Here is a 19,067-nt window from a genome sequence, read left to right on the forward strand (position 1 = left end):
TATGCATTGAGAAGTCCTTCACATTTTGAATTGTCTGTTGTCAAAGTGTTGATAGTTATGGTTGCGGGAACATGTTGTCAAAGAGATTTTGCATCTGCTATCTTTATCCGGACCGCACAATGGTAATTCAAGATGAGATATGACACATGACAATAGAATTGATATAAACTTAGTAAGTTATCAAAAGCAGCACCTTAATATTTAGGAGTTGTTTTCCTCTTCTGTCACCTTCTTGCAAAATTTCTTACTGGCAAACAATATTTCCCAATGGACGTCAGGATATCTTCACCAATTTATATATTGTTTGAGCTATCCAGCTATGCCAAGTCCATTCTTATGTTCAAATGAAAGGAAACCAAATAGCTGGAATTTGATCTCTTTTCTGTCCCCCCACAACACCTGTAATCTATGAGAAAGTTTCTCCAGGAAGGCTATATGCTAGAATTCAGATCAATACAGGTGAAATTGTTCCAAACTTTCATTATTGTCCTTACTCACTGGAAGAAAATGAATAATAAGTTGGAGTAAGGAGTACATCCCGTTGCATTATTTGAGAGTTTTCTATATGCATCTTCTCCCCAAACCCATTTGTATCAATACATGGCCAGCTATATTGGTCAAGCTGGATATTTTGTTCCCAGCACAACTTCTAACCAGCTGGTCCACCTACAGTGGCATCCAATATAATTTTATAAAGAGATGACAGTAAGCCTTTATCTGCTCCATGATTATTCAATAATAAGACTCCACGTTCCTTCTCCCAAAGAACACCACAGCAGAGATTGGTTCTGGCCAAGCATACATCGAGCCCAAAACTCTTGAAGAACTGTAGGTGCAATATCCCAAGGAAATTTCAACTTGAACTTTTCCAAGTGGACTTTTAAATCTGCACACAATCATAAGGAAAGGGAGTGTGTATCTTCTCTGTGGCATTTTCCTCTGCCCCTGCTCCTGTGAATGTCAGCACTATGCGCTCCCAGACAGCCAAATTGCCACTTTTAACTATTTTCATGGAAAACCCTTTGCAGACTCAGTTTTCACCTTGTTATCCACTATGTAGTACAGTGGTACCTCGGGTTAAGTACTTAATTCGTTCCGGAGGTCCGTACTTCACCTGAAACTGTTCTTAACCTGAAGCACCACTTTAGCTAATGGGGCCTCCTGCTGCTGCCACGCCGCAGGAGCACTATTTCTGTTCTCATCTTGAAGCAAAGTTCTTAACCTGAAGCACTATTTCTGGGTTAGCGGAGTCTGTAACCTGAAGCGTATGTAACCCAAGGTACCACTGTATATTAAAGCACAACAATAATGTTTTTGGAAAATAATAAAACCTAGGCAACATTCAAGAGTTAAACCCATCAATTTTACTGTATTTATAAGCACATTTACTGTAAGATTTGCCTTGGGGTTGGGGCCACCAATACACAACTGCAAGAACCTCAGGTTCATGGGTTCAAGCCCAATATTGGGCAAAAGATACCTGCATTGCAGGGGTTTGAAATAGAATACACTTGGGGTCCCTTGCAAAATTTGATGAGTTTATGGTTCTATGAACTGGTTATGTAACAAAAAATTCCAAGCAACATTTTTATTATTATTTTATAAACAAAGGAAGGAATTACATTAGGGTTTTATCTTGAGTTGTAAGCACACAGATTCCTACAAACAAAGGAAAGCATTTTCTTCACCACAGCCAGGACATTATTATTATTTTTTGAAAATAATGGGATGGTGGGTAGACATACACCCTGGAACAAGAAGTGGGAGGATGGAATTTGCATCCTCATCGATGTATCATTATGATCTGCATACACACATTCCCACAAGAATCCTCGGAAATTGAATTTATCCTTCAGAGAGCTCCAATTCCAAGTACCCATAAACCCTAGTTGCCCAAATTCTTTGAGGGGGCAAATGTGCTTTGAATAGACTTTAAAGCAGAGCTTTCCAAAGCATGTGTCATCATTAGTGAGTCAACTGCAGTGTTCAGGGGTGTTCCATGATATATGTCCGTATCTCTTATAAGGGGTTAGTTTAACTTCTGGTTTGCTATTAAAACTGAATAATTGTGTTGCGAAATGATGCGTGTCTAAAAAGTGTGGAAATCTCTGCTTTAAAGGAACATGCTGCAGTCCCAATCCTGCTCACCTGGGCTAAGCCCTACTGAACTCTGGCTAAACACAATTAGGATTAAACCATAGATCTGTTCCTGCACCATAAACTGATCCTACTTTTAAAAGAAACAGCAATGACATAAAGTAAGTCCCCTTAGCGAGAGAATGCACATATCCGGTATGGCAGGGGAGACACGGTCAAACCTATCCTAAATTCACGGCTTAATGTCTCATTCTTTGGAGCCTGGAAAGTGAACTTCTGAATTAGGGCAGTGAAGAAAATGAAGAGCTCAGTCCTCGCCAGCTGCTCTCCCAAACAGGCTCGCTTTCCTAGAAGACAAGGAGGAAAAAGACTGTTTCAGTGGAGAGCTTTTGCTCTCCACTGAGTGGCACAATTTAAATAACATGGGCAGATCAAATAATTTAAAAAGTAATTATGTTGTTTCAAAATAAACATAGAAGTCGTTCCTACTTCTCAGTCAAGCAAATAGGAATACTGAACAAATATGATCATGGTTTTACTGAATTTGGAATAGATATATTTGAGTTACATGAATTTATTTTTTCTCTAAAACTGCATATGATATAAATTTCAAATATATTTTATTAGGAATCTCCCTAATCTTAGCTAAGGGTGTGGCAAACAGAGCTCAGTTCCTCAAGGTCAAGATGGAAGTGGGTTTCTCTTCCTTGAGGAAACTATGAAAAAATACATCAGCTGCTGTCCACCCAATGCCTTGTGGAGCACCTCTCCCACTTAGGACACCTGAGAAAGCTCTGGAAATATTCCCTCAAAAATCCACACTGCTTACTGGGTGTGGGGGGAGGGGGAAGAGTATACCAACACCATTTTGTGTAAAATCACACCTCCTATAGTAGTCATTTTGTGACTTGCATCCACAGTACTTCCTCATAATCTCAAATGTGACCACTGGCCTCAATTGGGTGCTGAGCCCTGTAATACACCAGACTTCCCACAACCAAGCCATCATCATGCAGTCTCTGTTGCAATTCTAAGAAGCCACCCATCAACATTTGTTACCTGCAGAGAATGGCAGGAACGCTTCCCTTTTCCTGAACTGACCATTCTCTAGGAAATGACCAGGATTAAACACATTGGGTGTTTCCCACTCATCCTCATCAAAGAGCAGTGAGGTCAAGTTGGTGAGTAATATAGTGTCCTGCCAAAGAAGAAGCAGAGAAAAGTGGTAGAATAAAACTTGAAAAGAAATCTTTGTGTTTTGATCTGTGCAACTACTGCAGTCCTAAGCCTCCTAGATCCAAGTCCAACTCAGAAAGAATGTTTTGAATGTGATATTTTTTGTGCATTATTAAGTAATTCATTGAACCGCATCTCACAAAAACACAGGTTCAATTTTAGAATACAGTGGTACCTCTAGATACGAATGGGATCCATTCCGGAGCCCTGTTCGCATCTACAGGTAAACGTAACTAGCAACGGCATGTCTGCACACGCACACATATTACTTTTTGCCGCTTCTGCGCATGCACGTGACGTCATTTTGAGCATCTGCGCATGCGCAAGCGGCGAAACCCGGGCGTAACACACTACATTACTTCCAGCTTGCCACGGAGTGCAACTTGAACACGCTCAACTCGAAGCATATTCAACCCGAGGTATGACTGTATATTCAAAGTAGGATAGGAAACACCAGATGCCAGGTGTTGCAGTTTGGGTTATTAGTAATGGTCATTTTTTAAAAAGCAAAAAGAAAATAAAGTAACTAGCTATCCATACAAATGGTACAGACTGCGCTTGGAATCCATTTTTGCCAGGGGTTGGAAAGAACCAAAAGTCTATCTAGCCATAACCCCTTCCCTCCACTCCAGATCTTGATGTGCCCAAAGAACACCCCAGACCCTGCCCAGTGGCCATGCTGGCTCAAGCAGAAGGAGTTCAACAGCATCTTGGGAGCAGCACACTGGCTATCCCTGACTTAGAACTTTGGCATCAAGTTTTCACATCTCAAGAGAAGAGGAAAGGCTTATAAGAAAGGTATATCTTCTTAATGTTTACTTTGGGAATATGAAACCCAGCCAGTGTAGTGTCCTTTGTTGTCAACCGAGGCACATTCAAAGGTATAATGTTGCTTATTCTTTGAACTTCATGAACAACTGCATTGGTATAGGGCATTCTGTCCCTGTCATCCATCGCTGGCTGGCGAGACTGGCCAATCACAGAATCTATTTCCGCTTGGACTTTTGCTGCAAACAAAATAAAATCTCCCATCAACACAAGGATAGACTTTTTCTAAGATCTGTAGGGATGGCCCATCTATAATATTTAACGGATTTGAGCAGATACAGAATTGATACTCCTTAAATGAATAGGTAACCAAATTTTCACTTATTGGAATCCATTTTCATTTGGACCAGTCAACAGAGTATCTGGATATTTTAGGAAAGGCACCTATGATCTGCATTGGCAAATGAGGATTTAGAAATAAACAAAAGAATATCATATGCAGATGAAACCAATTTGTATTAAACTGAATTATGTATTTCTCCATAGATCAACAGTACCTATGTTGTCTAATAGCGCAAGCTAAGGGTTCCATGCAAATATTGAAAAACAAAGGTGAAAGTGGACGTTCCTGTCTAGCTCCTCTATAGTAGCAGAAAACATGGCATTTACTTTTACTCTAGATGAGGGTGAATCATATGATATCTTAATCCATTTTTTTGCATTCCAAAGGAAATCCAGCCACCATTAGTTTAGTACAGCCACCATATTCTGTTTATATATTTTGTCAAAGACCTTTTCAGCATCTAATGATAATATTATATATTGATGTTTGCTTTCAGTAGGCCTTTGTTATGCACAACCCAAAGTAATGAAAGACAAATGAGCCAACTACAGTTCTACCTTGAATATCTGGATAAATGGCCATATACAGCAAACCCCAACGCAGGGTTGTAGAAGTTGTTTCCGTTCCAGCAAGAAACAGATCCAGTGCTGAATGTAGAAGGTTTTCTTCATGGAAACTGGAAGCAGAATCCTCCTTAAAACAAAAATGCACCAGGGAGTTAAGCTGCCATTAAAAACACCATCCTGTCAGACCCACAAGTCAAGAGATCACTAGGGGATTCAGCGACTCTAATCCTGCATCTAGGAAGGTCAAGACAACAGTCCTGTGAATCACTGATGCTGGCATGAAGTTTGCGATTGTTCTGGTCAAGGATGCCAAAGCCCTAGAGGAGGTTTATTCAGACAACTGAGGCAATGGATGGCCTTTACTACAATGATTCTTTTGGTCATGTCAACTGTTTGCTCTCACTTACCACTGACAAGTGGTAAAATCCCAGCAGTGAAAGAATGGAGAATTGTCTCCCCACAAAATACATGAGTTCATATTCATGCATATGCAGAAATTTATTTTTTCTACAATAATAAACTCAATCGAAACATTGAAATGTGGTCAGCCATTATGGCCCACATGGTTATTTCTGGTTTTTAAAATTGTTTCTCTGCCTTCTGCTACTATCATTTTTCTTATCAAAATTATATCTACCTTCTATGCTTTTCATCTCTCACCTTGGCCATTTCATTTAGGTAGGCATCTATGAAGTCTCTAGGTTCAGATGGGTTCCAGTCTTCTTTGTGTTTTTCAATGATTTCTCTCACAAAGTATTTCAGCTGCCCCCATTTTTTAAAAAGTGTGTGATGTGGCCCCGGCAGGTATTTCATGACATAGGGAAAGAGATCATACATCTGAGGAAACAAACACTAATATCATGTATGTGCAGGGAAAGCCCTCTCCAAAAACATTCACATCATGCTCTTGTCATGGGAAAGAGGCTAGCAGTAATAAAGGCTGGTGTGCACAGGTTCAAAGATGGCAGACTCTCTTGGAACCAGAGCAAATATTGTACTCACCACTGCTTATGATGGGACCCCATGGCAATGTCTTCACTTCTTGGTTAGAAATGTATGGATTGCAGATTAAATCGCATCATGGTGCTAATTTCTGCAAGCACACCTAATTCACTGATCAACTTCCTATGAAGATGATTGCCATTTTGAAAACTGCATGTATCAATGCCTGCTCATGTCATGAATATGTAGAGTTTCCCTTTAATGTTATGCATCTGCATGGGGTGTCAATTCACAGATTGTAAATGGTGTGTGTGTAGAATTAGTCCATGTAGGTAAAGTAAAGCACCCCTGGACAGTTAAGTCCAGTCAAAGGCGACTATGAGGTGGTGGCGCTCATCTGTCTTTTCAGGCCAACGAGCCGGCATTTGTCCACAGACAGCTTTCCGGGTCATGTGGCCAACATGATTAAACCACTTCCAGTGTAACAGGTCACCGTGATGGACGCCTGAGTGTACGGAAATGCCGTTTACCTTCCTACTACAGCAGTACCTATTTATATACTTGCGCTGGTATGCTTTTGAACTCCTAGGTTGTCAGGAGCTGGGGCAGAACAATGGCAGCTCACTCTATGTATACCATTTGTGATGGCCTCACTCTGTTCACACACCTTGATTTTATTCAGTCACACATGTTATTTCCCCCCAATAAAAATATGATTTGTGCTGTAACACATGATTTGGCCTCCCACTTTACGTTACTGAACACATTCCAACCTTTTCATCTTCAGTGCTTTTATAAACAACACTAGGGGGCAAAGGAAAATGGGTGGAACAAGATGCTTGAATACAGGAAAAACAGAAATCTGAGCATGAAGAAAAAGGAGGACCAAAGCAAATGATTTCACAGTCAACAATAATGTGGGAATGTCACTGGAGCCCAAGCAATTGTGTTGTGGTTATATGCAAAAGAACTCAGAGAAGACCTACCATACTCCAAACACTTCCCTGAAGAAGCAATGCCTCATCGAGCAAGTGCAGTAGCTTCTGGAAACGACTGTCATGGTAATCAAAGCGGTCCCCAAAAGTGATGGAACAGATGATATTTGAAACAGCATTATTAATCTGAAAGTGAGGGTCAAATGGCTGCCCTGGGGAGAGAGAGAAAATGGTGCAGAAGGAATTGGGGTGCTTCTAGCTTCCATATAACAAAAACAGAAGGAGGGGAAAGTGGATGAGTGTGGAAGGGGTAGAATTTGTTTTAGCCAAAGAAAGCATTGGTATTAACATCATATCCTGTAATTTAACCTGGGACACCCAGGACTCTGAGATCTATTTATATTTTCAAGTGAGTATTTATATTCTCCATAGACAAGGATTATTCTGTAACAATGGCTGTCAAAAAGGGTAAGGACAGTCTCAAAGACAGTATATACCAAAATATACCAAAATGATTGCACTTCAAACCCTATTCTATTTGTGATGTTGGTTGACAAAATCATCAAAATCTGCACACCTTCTCAGCCCAAACACTCCATCTTTGTTCTTAAGTCTGTTCTAGTTCAGGGGCTTTTAGCTCCCATGGCAGGTTCCAACACAGAGCTTCACACTAGAACTTTTCTGCACCATAATGAGCCTCTGTGGAGCTTCCTATCAACACCCCCTTCGCCATCACAGGGTTATTCCAGTCCAAGCAGAGCTATGTTTACGTGAAGAAATAATGCCACAGAGCTTCGCACCCTGGCTAATGTATTTTTGATCTTGTTCATAGAAAATAGCAGCGTAAATATGCCCCAGGTTTGTTGATTCTGGTTCTCACCTTTCTCAGCTTCTATTGCTTCCTTTAAGTAACGGCTTTCTTCCTGTATTCTTTCTTCTAAAGACCTTTTGCCCAAACCAAAGTTTCTGAGTGTTGATAAGGCAAACCGTCTTTGATGTTTCCAGATGAGACCATTAGAGAAGACCAGTCCTAGATGGGAAGGAGTAATAAGTACATACAGCAAGTAAGTAAGATTTAGCAGTCCTTTCAATTCCAAGATGGATTCCTGTCTCTTTCCCTTTATTCTGCTTGCCTACTTATTATGTTGGAAAGACTGCAAGGCATTTGAAAATGTGACCTGGACCTTGGCCACAGGCCCACTTGACATGAGTTCCAGCATGCTGCATCCCCACTTGGGTTCTGCTCACTATTAACATATTTTTCTTTGCTGTTTCATTTGCATAACATTTTTGCTATATGTTGTTGTTGTTGTTTGAATTTATATACTGCCCTATACCTGGAGGTCTATATGTTGGGCATCTGTGGACAGTGACCTCTGAACTGGACCTGTTTCACTTCCCAATGCCCTCCCTTTCCTAAATGGACACAATCACAGGGAAGTCTTAGCTCAGTGGTTTGCAACCAGAGTGCCATGGTACCCTAGGGTGCCTTGAATTATGGTTAAGAGTGCTGCGGGCAACACTGGACTCTGACCCTCTTTCCTTCCCTCCCTCCTCTGATGCCCTCTAGCATCTCTGCCTCCCAAAGGCTTGTGTGGCTGTTTGTTGCAGCAGCCCTGGTTACGAGCTCCGCGAGTGAATGTTCTGGGTGTGCTGGTTGTCAGGAGCTGAGGCGGCCACAGAACAAGGAAGCAAGTGGGTTAGGGAGCCCAGCCAGCCAGTCCTTGCTGTTGGGACAGACAAGTTCCAGGCCCCTGTGGGGCAGTGTGAGGAGGCACCTCTCTTTGGCAAGGAGGTGGGGGAGCTCAGAGACCAAGGATGGCAGTAGTGGCTGCCTAGAGGACTCCCAAGGAGAGGGGAGAGGAGAGGAGGCTGAGGGAACACTCCACAAGGGAGAGTGCTCAAAAAAGGGTGAGAGGCTGCCAGCTCTGCAGGCAAGGGGTGACATAACTGGGCTCCTGAACCCCACAGGGGTACCATGGAAAGAATGTAGTTGGTCAAGGCAGCTGTGGACTCAAAAATGGCTGTGAAAAAGATACTACCTGCTGCTTCCATATAGTGCTTAACGACAGCATATTACTCCATCACTACTAGGGATGAGGCAGAAAGTCAGCTCAGGTGCAATTTAATGCAATTTTAATTCATTCTCACTGCCTGAAACAATACAGTAACTGAAACATTATTGGATGTAGAAGTGTGGCAAACTGAACAACAGATAAATGAGGAACTGAATGAAAGAAAAACTCCCATATTCCTCCACCTCTAACAATTGCAGACCAATAATGACAAGCTGTTTGATGCACTACACAGCCAGACTCTGATTGCTACCCAACACTGAACTGTGAGCTGTTAATCTAGTTTTGCAGGTCTACATCTATGACAAATCTTATTAGTTTACTTTTGTTTAAAGATGCAAGAAATGGAAAAGTGAATTAAGATAAGGTTACCAGATTTTTTCCAATGAATCTGGGGACACTTTAAATACATACATACATACATACATACATACATACTACATGTTCAGGACAGTGATGCTGCAGTGATGGCAGTAGGAGAGGGGCCGCCGCTGCCTTGACCTCAACCACCATGTTTCCCCTTCCTCCTATGCTTCTATCTCCTTTCTCAGGCCTAGGCAGCCCCTGAGTTGTTGGTTCTTTGGTGGTGGGGGTGGGTGGGGAGGCGGTGCACGGTGGGTCAGCAATGGAAGGTGGAGAAGGAGGGCTGTGAGAGGCGGCGAGGCTCAGGCAGTGCGATGCCTCCATTCCCATCGGAACAGCCCCAATTCCATTCCTACTTACGTGCAAGCAGGAGGAGGCAGGGATCCCCTCCCCTTCCTGTTGCCTAACTGAGAGATCCCTGCCCCCTCCTGCTTGCATGCAAGCTCTCATAGGCAGCATGAAGCCTATCTTCACAGATGTTGGGAGGCTGCTCCGATAGGCTGCATTTCCTGGGGACATTAGATGAAATCTGGGGACATTCCGGGGATGGAATTTGTTGAGGGACTTATTAGCAAATCCGGGGACTGTCCCCTGGAAACGGGGACGTCTGGTAACCCTAAATTAAGAAAACATCTAATAATCTAAAAGGTTGTACAATCAGTGCATATAATTAAAAAAGCAATTTTAATCATCTAAATCATTGACCATAGTAAAGGAAACTTACCAAGTGACCCAAATATCTTATCAAGAACAGGGGATTTTGGTCGATCTACAAAATATTCTCCCTGATGGACAAGAGCCTCTTTCACCAGGTGTAATCCATTCACAACCACAATCCTTATGTTTCCAGTCTGAAGGCCGAATACATTGCCATATTTTTCTGCAAGCTGAATGGAGACAGTAAGGGGAATAAGCTTTATTGTACTAGCCAAAGTCCATGACAAAATACTATCAGGAGAAGATGTATCAACATAACTATATTAATTGTATATAAAAAACAGAGCCACTGCCTGAATTGTCAAAACTATAAAGTGCAAATGCATGTGTAGATTGGGGACTCCACACAACATAGGTTTTTTTTTCCAGTTTAGACCTCTGAATCTCCCTTACAGTTTACTGCAGTTTTGTCCAGGTTCTTCTCCCTGATCTTTCTTGCCACCAGCACAAAAATGCCACATTATGTGTCACTGGAGTATTAGCATCACTGAGCAGCCCTAGAACCCGAATGGAGTTGGAGGAAGAATATATAATATCCTATCTAATATATTATATATTAATTTGTTGGCAGACTGGAGGGAGAGGGAGAAAGAAATATGGCAGAAGGAGGCTTTGATTGCTGTCAAATGGTTTCCAGGGGCTGTAAATGGACAGGCCCCCTCCATCCTTCACCTGCAATCTATTCACAAGAGTTGCTGCTTATTTGCATGTAGTAAAGGTGTTGCAAAGATAAAGGGGGAGTGAAGGTAGGGCAATGTACCTACCTACATGTAATGTACCTATGTACCTATGTACATGCACACACACCTACCTACATGTAATGTACCTATGTACCTATGTACATGCACACACACAATATTCTGCCAGCCATAGAAAGCAAATGGCAGTTATGGACACAGGTTTGTTATAAATAGCTGTTAGGTGGTGAGTGAGGCCAAAATCTGGCACCCTCAAATAGATTTTTCTGGGCATCTTATAGGGAGAAACTTCCCACACCACCCTAAAGCTCTTTCCTCCATCCTTACCTTTCGTGCTGAAATCTGAGGCTTCTTGGACCTAATGGTCAGATGTCCCTTTACCTTTACCTATAACTTAGCCTAGTCTACCACACAAAGCTGTTGCAAAGATAAAGGGGGAGTGAAGGTAGGGCAATGTACAACAACACATACATACACATCCACACCCACAATATTCTGCCAGCCATAGAAAGCAAATGGGAGTTAAGGACACAAATTTGTTACAAATAGCTGTTAGGTAGTGAGTGAGGCCCAAATCTGGTACCCCCAAATGGATCTTCTCAATTTTGCGCCCACTTGGCTGGGCACCTTATAGGTAGAAATGTCCCACACCACCCTAAAGCCCTTTCCTCCATCCTTACCTTTCCTACTGAAATCTGAGGCTTCTTGAAATCCGTATGCAGCATGTTACCCACAAAAGGAAGAGGCCTGGGCCCTGGGGGGTAATTCCTTGGGCGAATCTGTTTCTTGTAATCAGCAATAAGTAGAAATGTTGCCAGAAACACCAGAACAACTTGCAGGGACAAGGCCTCCCAGAGGAAAGAGAGCAGCTGGAGCAACATCTTCAAACCCTTCTAGGTGTTCTTATGTCAACACAGACGGCATTGTGTCAAGGGAAACTTGATTCTGCTCCATCTACAGCCCTCTTGGCTAAAGTTCCTGAAATAAGGGCAAAGTTTGCATATATTATATATCACACCCACAAAGAGGCAGGAAGGAGATACTTAATCACTCACTATACCAAGGGGGGCGGGGAAGAGAGTGGAGAACAGCCGCTTTCTGAATTAGAATATTTCCTTCCTGTTTTCACTTTTGTGAAACAGTAAAGGATACTTTCCTTCATGACATTTCTAAGGGGTTTTCTGCCACTACAAATCAAAGCACTATCCATAAAGAAATTAAAAACGTTTACTATGGAGGATGTCTTCTGTTCCTGACATGTTTGGACCAGTGGTAGTTTCAGCAGCTCTGACCGCTGCCTAAGAGCCAGAGAAGTCAACCTGATGCCTTCTGTTGAGTATTGCATGGGTTAGATTTTGTTTTGGCAACAGACTGACCTGACTGGCTGGGAACCAACACCTCTCCAGATGTTTTTGGTCTCCAACTCCCAACAGCCCTAGGTTGTATGGTCAACAGTCAGGGATCACTGGACAGACATCTTGTACTAAGATAGTTTTAGCCAGTAGCAGACCATGTAGAAGGGGGAGAGTTTGTGCAATGCAAATGCATTGCCAGGAGTTCTGGATTGGCTCCATCAGTGTGTTTACAGCACACCAACTTCACTGTCATGTTGCTTTCCCCCCTCCCAGGAAGCAGGAGCAACTCAGCTCTTGGGAGGTCTAGCGAGAGCCACGTTACCACACCCGCCCGCGTGGCTAATGCTCCTACAGGAAATGAGGGCAAAGTCCACATGCATCATGCCCACAAATAGGCAAGGTGATGACTTAATGAGTAACTCTACCAAGAGTTATGATATTTCCTTCCTGTTTTCCCTTTTTAGGTTATTTTCCTTCCGGACATTTCTAAGAAGGCGTTTCTGGCAGTGCAAATCAAAGCACTCTCAATAAAGAAATTTAAAACTTTTACTATGGAGGGTGACTTTTGTTCCTGACACATTTGGACCAGTGGTGATTTCAACAGCTATAACCAATGGCTAAGGAGGCCAGAGGAGTCAACCTGCTTGCCTTCTGTTCAATATTACATAGATTACATTTTGTTCCAGCAACAGAGTGACTTGATCTGCGACTGGAAACCGGTACCTCTCCAGCTGTTTTGGGTCTCCAACTCCCAGCAGCCCCAGCCAGTATGGCCAATAGACAGGGATGATGGGAGAAGGATCATTCAGAGGGCCAGAGCCCTCTAGTACTAGATAGTCTTCTCCAGTAGCAGACCATGTGAAGAAGAGAAGTTGGTGCAAGGCAAACACATTACCAGGAGCTCTGGATTGGCTCCATCAGTGTGTTTACAGCACACTAACATCACTGCTGTGTTGATTTTTTTCCTCCCAGTAAGCAGCAGCAACTGAGCTCTTGGGAGGTCCAGTGAGTGCTACCATACCATCTAGTTCTACTCTTAGCCAAGCCATGATCTCTTAGCCTTGGTTCCCCATCTTAAATACAAATACTTAAATACTAAAACTGATGATAATCAGGTGGCCAGGTGGAATTGTGTCTACAGTGGAGCTGAATGGCAAGTCCTTATTCCTGCCTCAGCGCACGTTGAGGATCAATGGCTGCAAGCTACAACAGCATGGACTTCTGCTGGGGGAGGTCAAGCTATGAAAGAACCCAGCTGCTAAAATGTTGCTGTGGAAACCAGAGGCTCCCACCTTCGGGGGCCCAGGGGTACTTGTGGTTCGAGGACCCGACCCCCACAAAGTGAAATGAGGACACAAGGACACGTGATATAAGGTTAATGGGCTAGTAAAGGCCACAACTTTATTGATTACAGCAGTGAAAAGGTATTGGCTTAGGCATTGGATCACAAAACAGGTGGGTTTATTCACCAGTAGGTGGAGCCTGTTGATGCTAATTCAACTATAGGCTCACCCTTGCTGTCACCGAGGGTCGTGCCATGGCCTCCCGCCAAGCAGGCATCAGACAGAATACACGACCGCCAGATTCCTTTAACGGAATACCCCTAAAAATTGAAGGCATAGGCGATGGCCACACCTAGCACTTCGACACACCACAACATATTATTCCAATGCCTAACCTACCCACCAATACCACAAAAGTTGTGACGATTGCTACGAGGTAGGTGAAAAAACCAAAAAGCCTAATGCCAAATGGAAAAACTCCCACCAGGCCCCCCCGGGCAATCAGGGTGACCAACCTAAGGTCCATAGCAAGGCCAATGACCTAAGCCCTAACTCAAAGGGAGTGGAGGGTGGGTGACTCGCAGCGGGACGGTGACGAGGAATGAGGCCAGGGAGAGGCTGGCGCTGCAGCAAAAGGCTGCTGAACACGCCCCCTCCGTGGCACCTGGTTGGATGGCCACAGGGGGGGCGTGAGCGCCAGCCAGGTGAGCTGGAGGCAGGGGGCAAATGCCCCCTGCTAGGGCGGTGCTCGGGCTCCCGCCCACAACCACTCCCCTCTCTTTCAGGGAGGAGAGTCTTTCTGAAACTATTGTGGGGATGAGGAAATACCTATTTCACAGAAGAAATAATAGTGATGGTCAGAAAAATTCCTTCCCCAGAACAAAACAACAAAATAACTTTCATTATTATTCATCTTCTTGTGACCAGGTGGACAATAAGTTCATTGTTCTTTAAAACCCAGTTTGAATTGTTAGTTTCAGTACTGCCAAACCTGGGGTAAGGAGTACATCCTGCTGCATTATTTGAGAGATTTCTAAAAACACCTTCTCCCGAAACCCACTTGTATCAATACATGCCCACCTGGTAACACACACCATCCAACAGAGGGGGGAGGAAACTGTTGCAGTGTGGGCCAAATACCTGGGTGTCAAATACCAGCTGTGAAATACTTTCAAAGATAATTCCCTCACAGAAGCAAAGACTGATTTATAAGGCAATTTCCACCACAAAACCTCCCAGTCTCTATCACTGAGCGAAAGCTGTATATTTTGTTCCCAGCACAACTTCTAATCAGCAGGTCCACCTACAGTGGCATCCAATATAATTTTAGAAAGAACTGAGAGTAAGCCTTTATTATTCAATAATTGTTGTTCAAAGGCCTTAAGACTCCATGTTCCTTCTCCCAAAGAACACCACAGGAGAAATTGGTTCAGGCCAAGCACACATCAAGCCCAAGACTCCCAAAGAACTGCAGGCACAATATCCCCAGGAAATTTCTGCTTGAATGTTTTCAGCTGGACACAATAGTACTGATGGAAAGGGAGCATGTATCTTCTGAGTGACATTTTCCTCTGCCTCTGCCCCTGTGAACGTCAGCACTATACGCTCCCAGACAGCCAAATTGTCACTTTTAACTATTTTCATGGAAAACACTTTGCAGACTTAGTTTGCACCTTGTTATCCACTATGTATATTAAAGCACAACAATAATGTTTTTGGAAAATAATAAAATCTAGGCAACATTCAAGAATTTAGTCCATTCATTTTGCTGTAATTATAAGCACATTTGGATTTGCCTTGGGGTTGGGGCCACCAATACACAACAGCCCAACATTCGGCAAAATATACCTTCATTGCAGGGGGTTGAAATAGATTACACTTGGGGTCCCTTGCAAAATTTGATGAGTCTATGGTTCTATGAACTGGTTATGTAACAAAATTTTCCAAGCAACATTTCTTTTAATTTTATAAACATAGGCAGGAATTACATTAGGGTTTTATCCTGAGTCATAAGCACACAGATTCTTACAAATGAAGCAAAGCCTTTTTGTCACCGCAGCCAGGACATTATTATTACGTTTTGAAATTAATGGGATGGTGGATAGGCATACACACCAGAACAAGAAGTGGGAGGATGGAATTTGGATCCTCATCAATGTATCATTATGATCTGCATACACAAATTCTGTCAAGAATTCTGGGAAACTGAATTTGCCCAAATTCTTTAAGGGGGCAAATGTGCTTTGAATAGGCTTTAAAACAGAGCTTTCCAAAGCATGTGTCATGGCACATTAGTGAATCAACTGCAGTGTTCAGGGGTGTTGCATGATATATGTTCGTATCTCTTATAAGGGGTTAGTTTAACCTCTGGTTTGCTATTAAAACCAAATAACTGTGTCGCAAAATGATGCATGTCTAAAAAGTGTGGAAATCTCTGCTTAAACGAACAGGCTGCAGTCCCAATCCTGCTCACCTGGGTTACCTGGGTTAAGCCCTACTGAATTCTGGCTAAACACAATTAGGATTAAACCATAGATCTGCTTCTACCCCATAAACAAATCCTACTTTTTAAAGAAACAGCAATGCTATAAATCGGGTCCCCTTAGCGAGAAAATGCACAAATCCGGTATGGCAGAGGAGACAATGTCACACCCATCCTAAATTCACGGCTTAATGTCTCATTCTTTGGAGCCTGGAAAGTGAACTTCTGAATTAGGGCAGTGAAGAAAAGAAAGAGCTCAGTCCTCGCCAACTGCTCTCCCAAACAGGCTCGCTTTCCTAGAAGACAAGAAGGAAAAAGATCATGGTTTTACAGAATTTGGAAATGATACATTTGAGATACATAAATTTATGTCATAAGCTGTTTTGAAACAAAATTCAATTATCTTTTATTAGGAATCAACCTAATCTGTATATAGCTTAGCTAAAGGTGTGGCAAACAGAGTTTAGTTGTTCAAGTTCCAGATGGAACTGGGTTTTCTGTTCCTTGAGGAAACATTGTGGAATCAGCTATACAGGTGAAATTAAAACTTTTTAAGTGTGTTGTAAGGTGCATTATACAAATGTGACATTAGATGGCGATGGTAAGCTATGGCAAATTCAATATTCTTTCTCAAAACATTTCTTTAAAAAGCATTTTCACAAAGCTTTTTAATATTTGTCTAGATTCCACCATTGTAAAAGTACACCAGGTGTTGCCCCCCAGCTTGTATATTTGAGTTACATCAATTGATATTTTCCTCCAAAACTGCATATGAGATAAATTTCAATAATATTTTATTAGGAATCTCCCTAAGCTGCATATAACTTAGCTAAGGGCGTGGCAAACAGAGCTCAGTTCCTCAAGGTCCAGATGGAAGTGGGTTTCTCTTCCTTGGGGAAACTATGAAAAAATACATCAGCTGCTGTTTACCCAACGGCTGGTGGAGCACCTCTCCCACTTATGGCACCTGAGAAAGCTCTGAAACTATTTCCTCAAAAATCCACACTGCTTACTGGGGGGGGGGGGGGAGTGTATTAACACCATTTTGTGAAACTTCACACCTCCTATAGTAGTCCTTTTGTGACTTGCATCCACAGTAGGGTGCTGAACCCTGTAATACACCAGACTCCCAGCAACCAGTGGCATAGGAAAGGGGTTGCAGTGGTTGCGGTCCACCCCAGGTGTCATCACTGAGGGGGGGTAACCACTGGGCATGGCCTGTAGTGTGCCCGAGCCACATATCTCTCCTGGGGAGTGATGCGTGGCTCGGGCATCTGCTAGCTCAGTGCTGCCCAAATTAGCAACATGGGGCTTGCGGACTCCATGGAGGTTCTGCCCAGAGTGCTCTGCACCAGTTTGCCCTGTCCCCGGGTGCAGGATATTTGTGCCACCCTGGGCGTCTGGGCAGCTAGCTACGCCACTGCCAGAAACCAAGCCACCACCATATAGCCACTGCTGCAATTCTGATGAGCAGCCCATGAACTTTTGTTACCTGTAGAGAATGGCAGGAATGCTTCCCTTTTCCTGAACTGACCATTCTCCAGGAAATGGCCAGGATTAAACATATCTGGAGTTTCCCACTCATCCTCATCAAAGAGCAGTGAGGTCAGGTTGGTAAGCAGCATGGTTCCCTGCCAAAGAAGAAGCAGAGAAGACACCAGATTAAAACTAGCATAGAAATCTTTCTGTTTTGATCTGTGCAACTACAGCAATACCAAGCCTCCAGTTCTGCCTGCCAATTCAGAAAGGATATGTTTTGAATGAGAGATTTCCTATGCACAACTCAAGAAAACACAGGCTCCTTTATAGATTGTATAATACCAGACTTTGCCAGGGCATTTAGTTTTAGAATAAAAAACGCCAGATGCCCGTTTTGGGTAGTAGTTTTGGGTGGTTAGTAATGGTCATTTAAAAAAGAAAGCAAAGAAGAATACTAGCTATCCATTCAAATGGTTCAGACTGTGGTTGGAATCCATTTTTGCAATGGGAGGGGTCAAAAGACCTAAAAGTCTATTTAGCCCAAATCCCTCCCTCCACTCCAGATCTGGATGTGCCCCAAGAACAACCAAGACTCCTATCCGTCCTGCCCATTGGCCATGCTGACTGGAACTAGTAGGAGTTGGAGTTCAATAACATCTGGAGGACCTCATGATGGCTAATCCTTGGTAGTGGTGCCCTCCCTGTGACATCCTTTAAGATGTCAAGGATATCAAGAACTACATAACTTTTAGAAGACATCTGAAGGCAGCCCTCTATCAGGAAGCCTTTAATGTTTGATATTTTACTATGTTTTATATATACTATAAGCTGCCCAGGTTGGCTGGGGAAACCCAGCCAGATGGGTGGGGTATTATTATTATTATTATTAAACAACTTTGGCTTCAAGTTTTTGCATCTTAAAGAAAGATGGAAGGAAGCAAAGAATGGTGAATCTTTTTCATATTTACTTTGGGAATATGAAACCCAGCCAATATAGTGTCCTTGGTTGTCACCCGGGGCACACTCGAAGGCAAAATGTTGCTTATTCTTTGAATTTCATGAACAACCGCATTGGTATATGGCATGCTGTCCCTGTCATCCATCGCTGGCTGGCGAGACTGGCCAATCACAGAATCTATTTCCGCTTGGACTTTGGCTGCAGAGAAAAGAAAATTTGCTTTCAACACAAAAAGAACAGACTTGATCTTAGTTCTGTAGGGGAGGCCTATCCTTAAAATTTAATGGATTTGAACAAATACAGACTCAATAATTAAATGGATAAATAAACAAATTTTCACTTATTGACATCACTTTTGATTTGGACCAATCAACAGAGTATCCTGATATAATAATAATAATAATAATAATAATAATAATAATAATAATAATTTATTATTTATACCCCGCCCATCTGGCTGGGCCTCCCCAGCCACTCTGGGTGGCTTCCATAGAAACCAAAAATACACTAAAATATCACACGTTAAAAACTTCCCTGAACAGGGCTGCCTTAAGATGTCTTCTGAATGTCAGGTAGTTGTTTATCGCTTTGACATCTGCTGGAAGGGCGTTCCGCAGGGCGGGCGCCACTACCGAGAAGGCCCTCTGCCTGGTTCCCTGTAGTTTTGCTTCTCGCAATGAGGGAACCACCAGAAGGCCCTTGGCGCTGGACCTCAGCGTCCGGGCAGAACAATGGGGGTGGAGACGCTCCTTCAGGACCAAGGCCGTTTA

At 42.9% G+C, this 19,067-nt stretch overlaps 3 protein-coding genes across 4 annotated transcripts in view; all 3 read right to left on the bottom strand.

The window, feature by feature from the left end:
- Positions 1-1,341: 1,341 nt before the first annotated feature.
- On the bottom strand, positions 1,342-12,003 carry LOC307219147 (cytochrome P450 2J4-like). The gene is made up of 9 exons (XM_079982147.1): positions 11,421-12,003; positions 10,050-10,212; positions 7,768-7,917; positions 6,939-7,099; positions 5,671-5,847; positions 5,002-5,137; positions 4,153-4,340; positions 3,157-3,295; positions 1,342-2,444 (listed from the first exon to the last, which is right to left on the bottom strand). The coding sequence occupies exons 1-9, from the start codon at positions 11,619-11,621 to the stop codon at positions 2,269-2,271; spliced, it is 1,491 nt and encodes a 496-aa protein (XP_079838273.1). The 5' UTR covers positions 11,622-12,003; the 3' UTR covers positions 1,342-2,268.
- A 2,699-nt stretch (positions 12,004-14,702) lies between these two features.
- LOC307219176 (cytochrome P450 2J1-like) overlaps positions 14,703-19,067 on the bottom strand; it is a gene marked incomplete at its 5' end in the record, with an annotated part of 87,533 nt that continues 83,168 nt past the window's right edge. Inside the window, one exon of the mRNA XM_079982174.1 lies at positions 14,703-15,174. The remainder of the gene's footprint in view (positions 15,175-19,067) is intronic.
- The window catches only part of LOC307219144 (cytochrome P450 2J2-like), a 38,343-nt gene continuing 34,593 nt past the window's right edge, over positions 15,318-19,067 (bottom strand). For both annotated transcript variants that reach the window (XM_079982142.1, XM_079982143.1), the window contains exons 7-9: positions 18,308-18,495; positions 17,353-17,491; positions 15,318-16,156 (exon numbers count right to left, since the gene is read on the bottom strand). In XM_079982142.1, the coding sequence (XP_079838268.1) occupies positions 15,981-16,156; positions 17,353-17,491; positions 18,308-18,495 (503 nt within the window). In that variant the 3' untranslated portion in view covers positions 15,318-15,980. The remainder of the gene's footprint in view (positions 16,157-17,352; positions 17,492-18,307; positions 18,496-19,067) is intronic.

The sequence above is a fragment of the Podarcis cretensis genome (genome assembly GCF_951804945.1).
Source record: "Podarcis cretensis genome assembly, chromosome: 6".
NCBI lineage: Eukaryota > Metazoa > Chordata > Lepidosauria > Squamata > Lacertidae > Podarcis > Podarcis cretensis.

What these genes read in the sequence shown, in the direction of transcription:
- LOC307219147 (XM_079982147.1), bottom strand. Translation starts at nt 11,621, where the DNA reads ATGTTGCTCCAGCTGCTCTCTTTCCTCTGGGAGGCCTTGTCCCTGCAA. An exon ending in CTCAGATTTCAGTAGGAAAG is followed by an intron (nt 10,213 to 11,420) that starts GTAAGGATGGAG and finishes GTCTCCATTCAG; the next exon opens with CTTGCAGAAAAATATGGCAA. An exon ending in AGCAATAGAAGCTGAGAAAG is followed by an intron (nt 7,100 to 7,767) that starts GTGAGAACCAGA and finishes CTCTCTCCCCAG; the next exon opens with GGCAGCCATTTGACCCTCAC.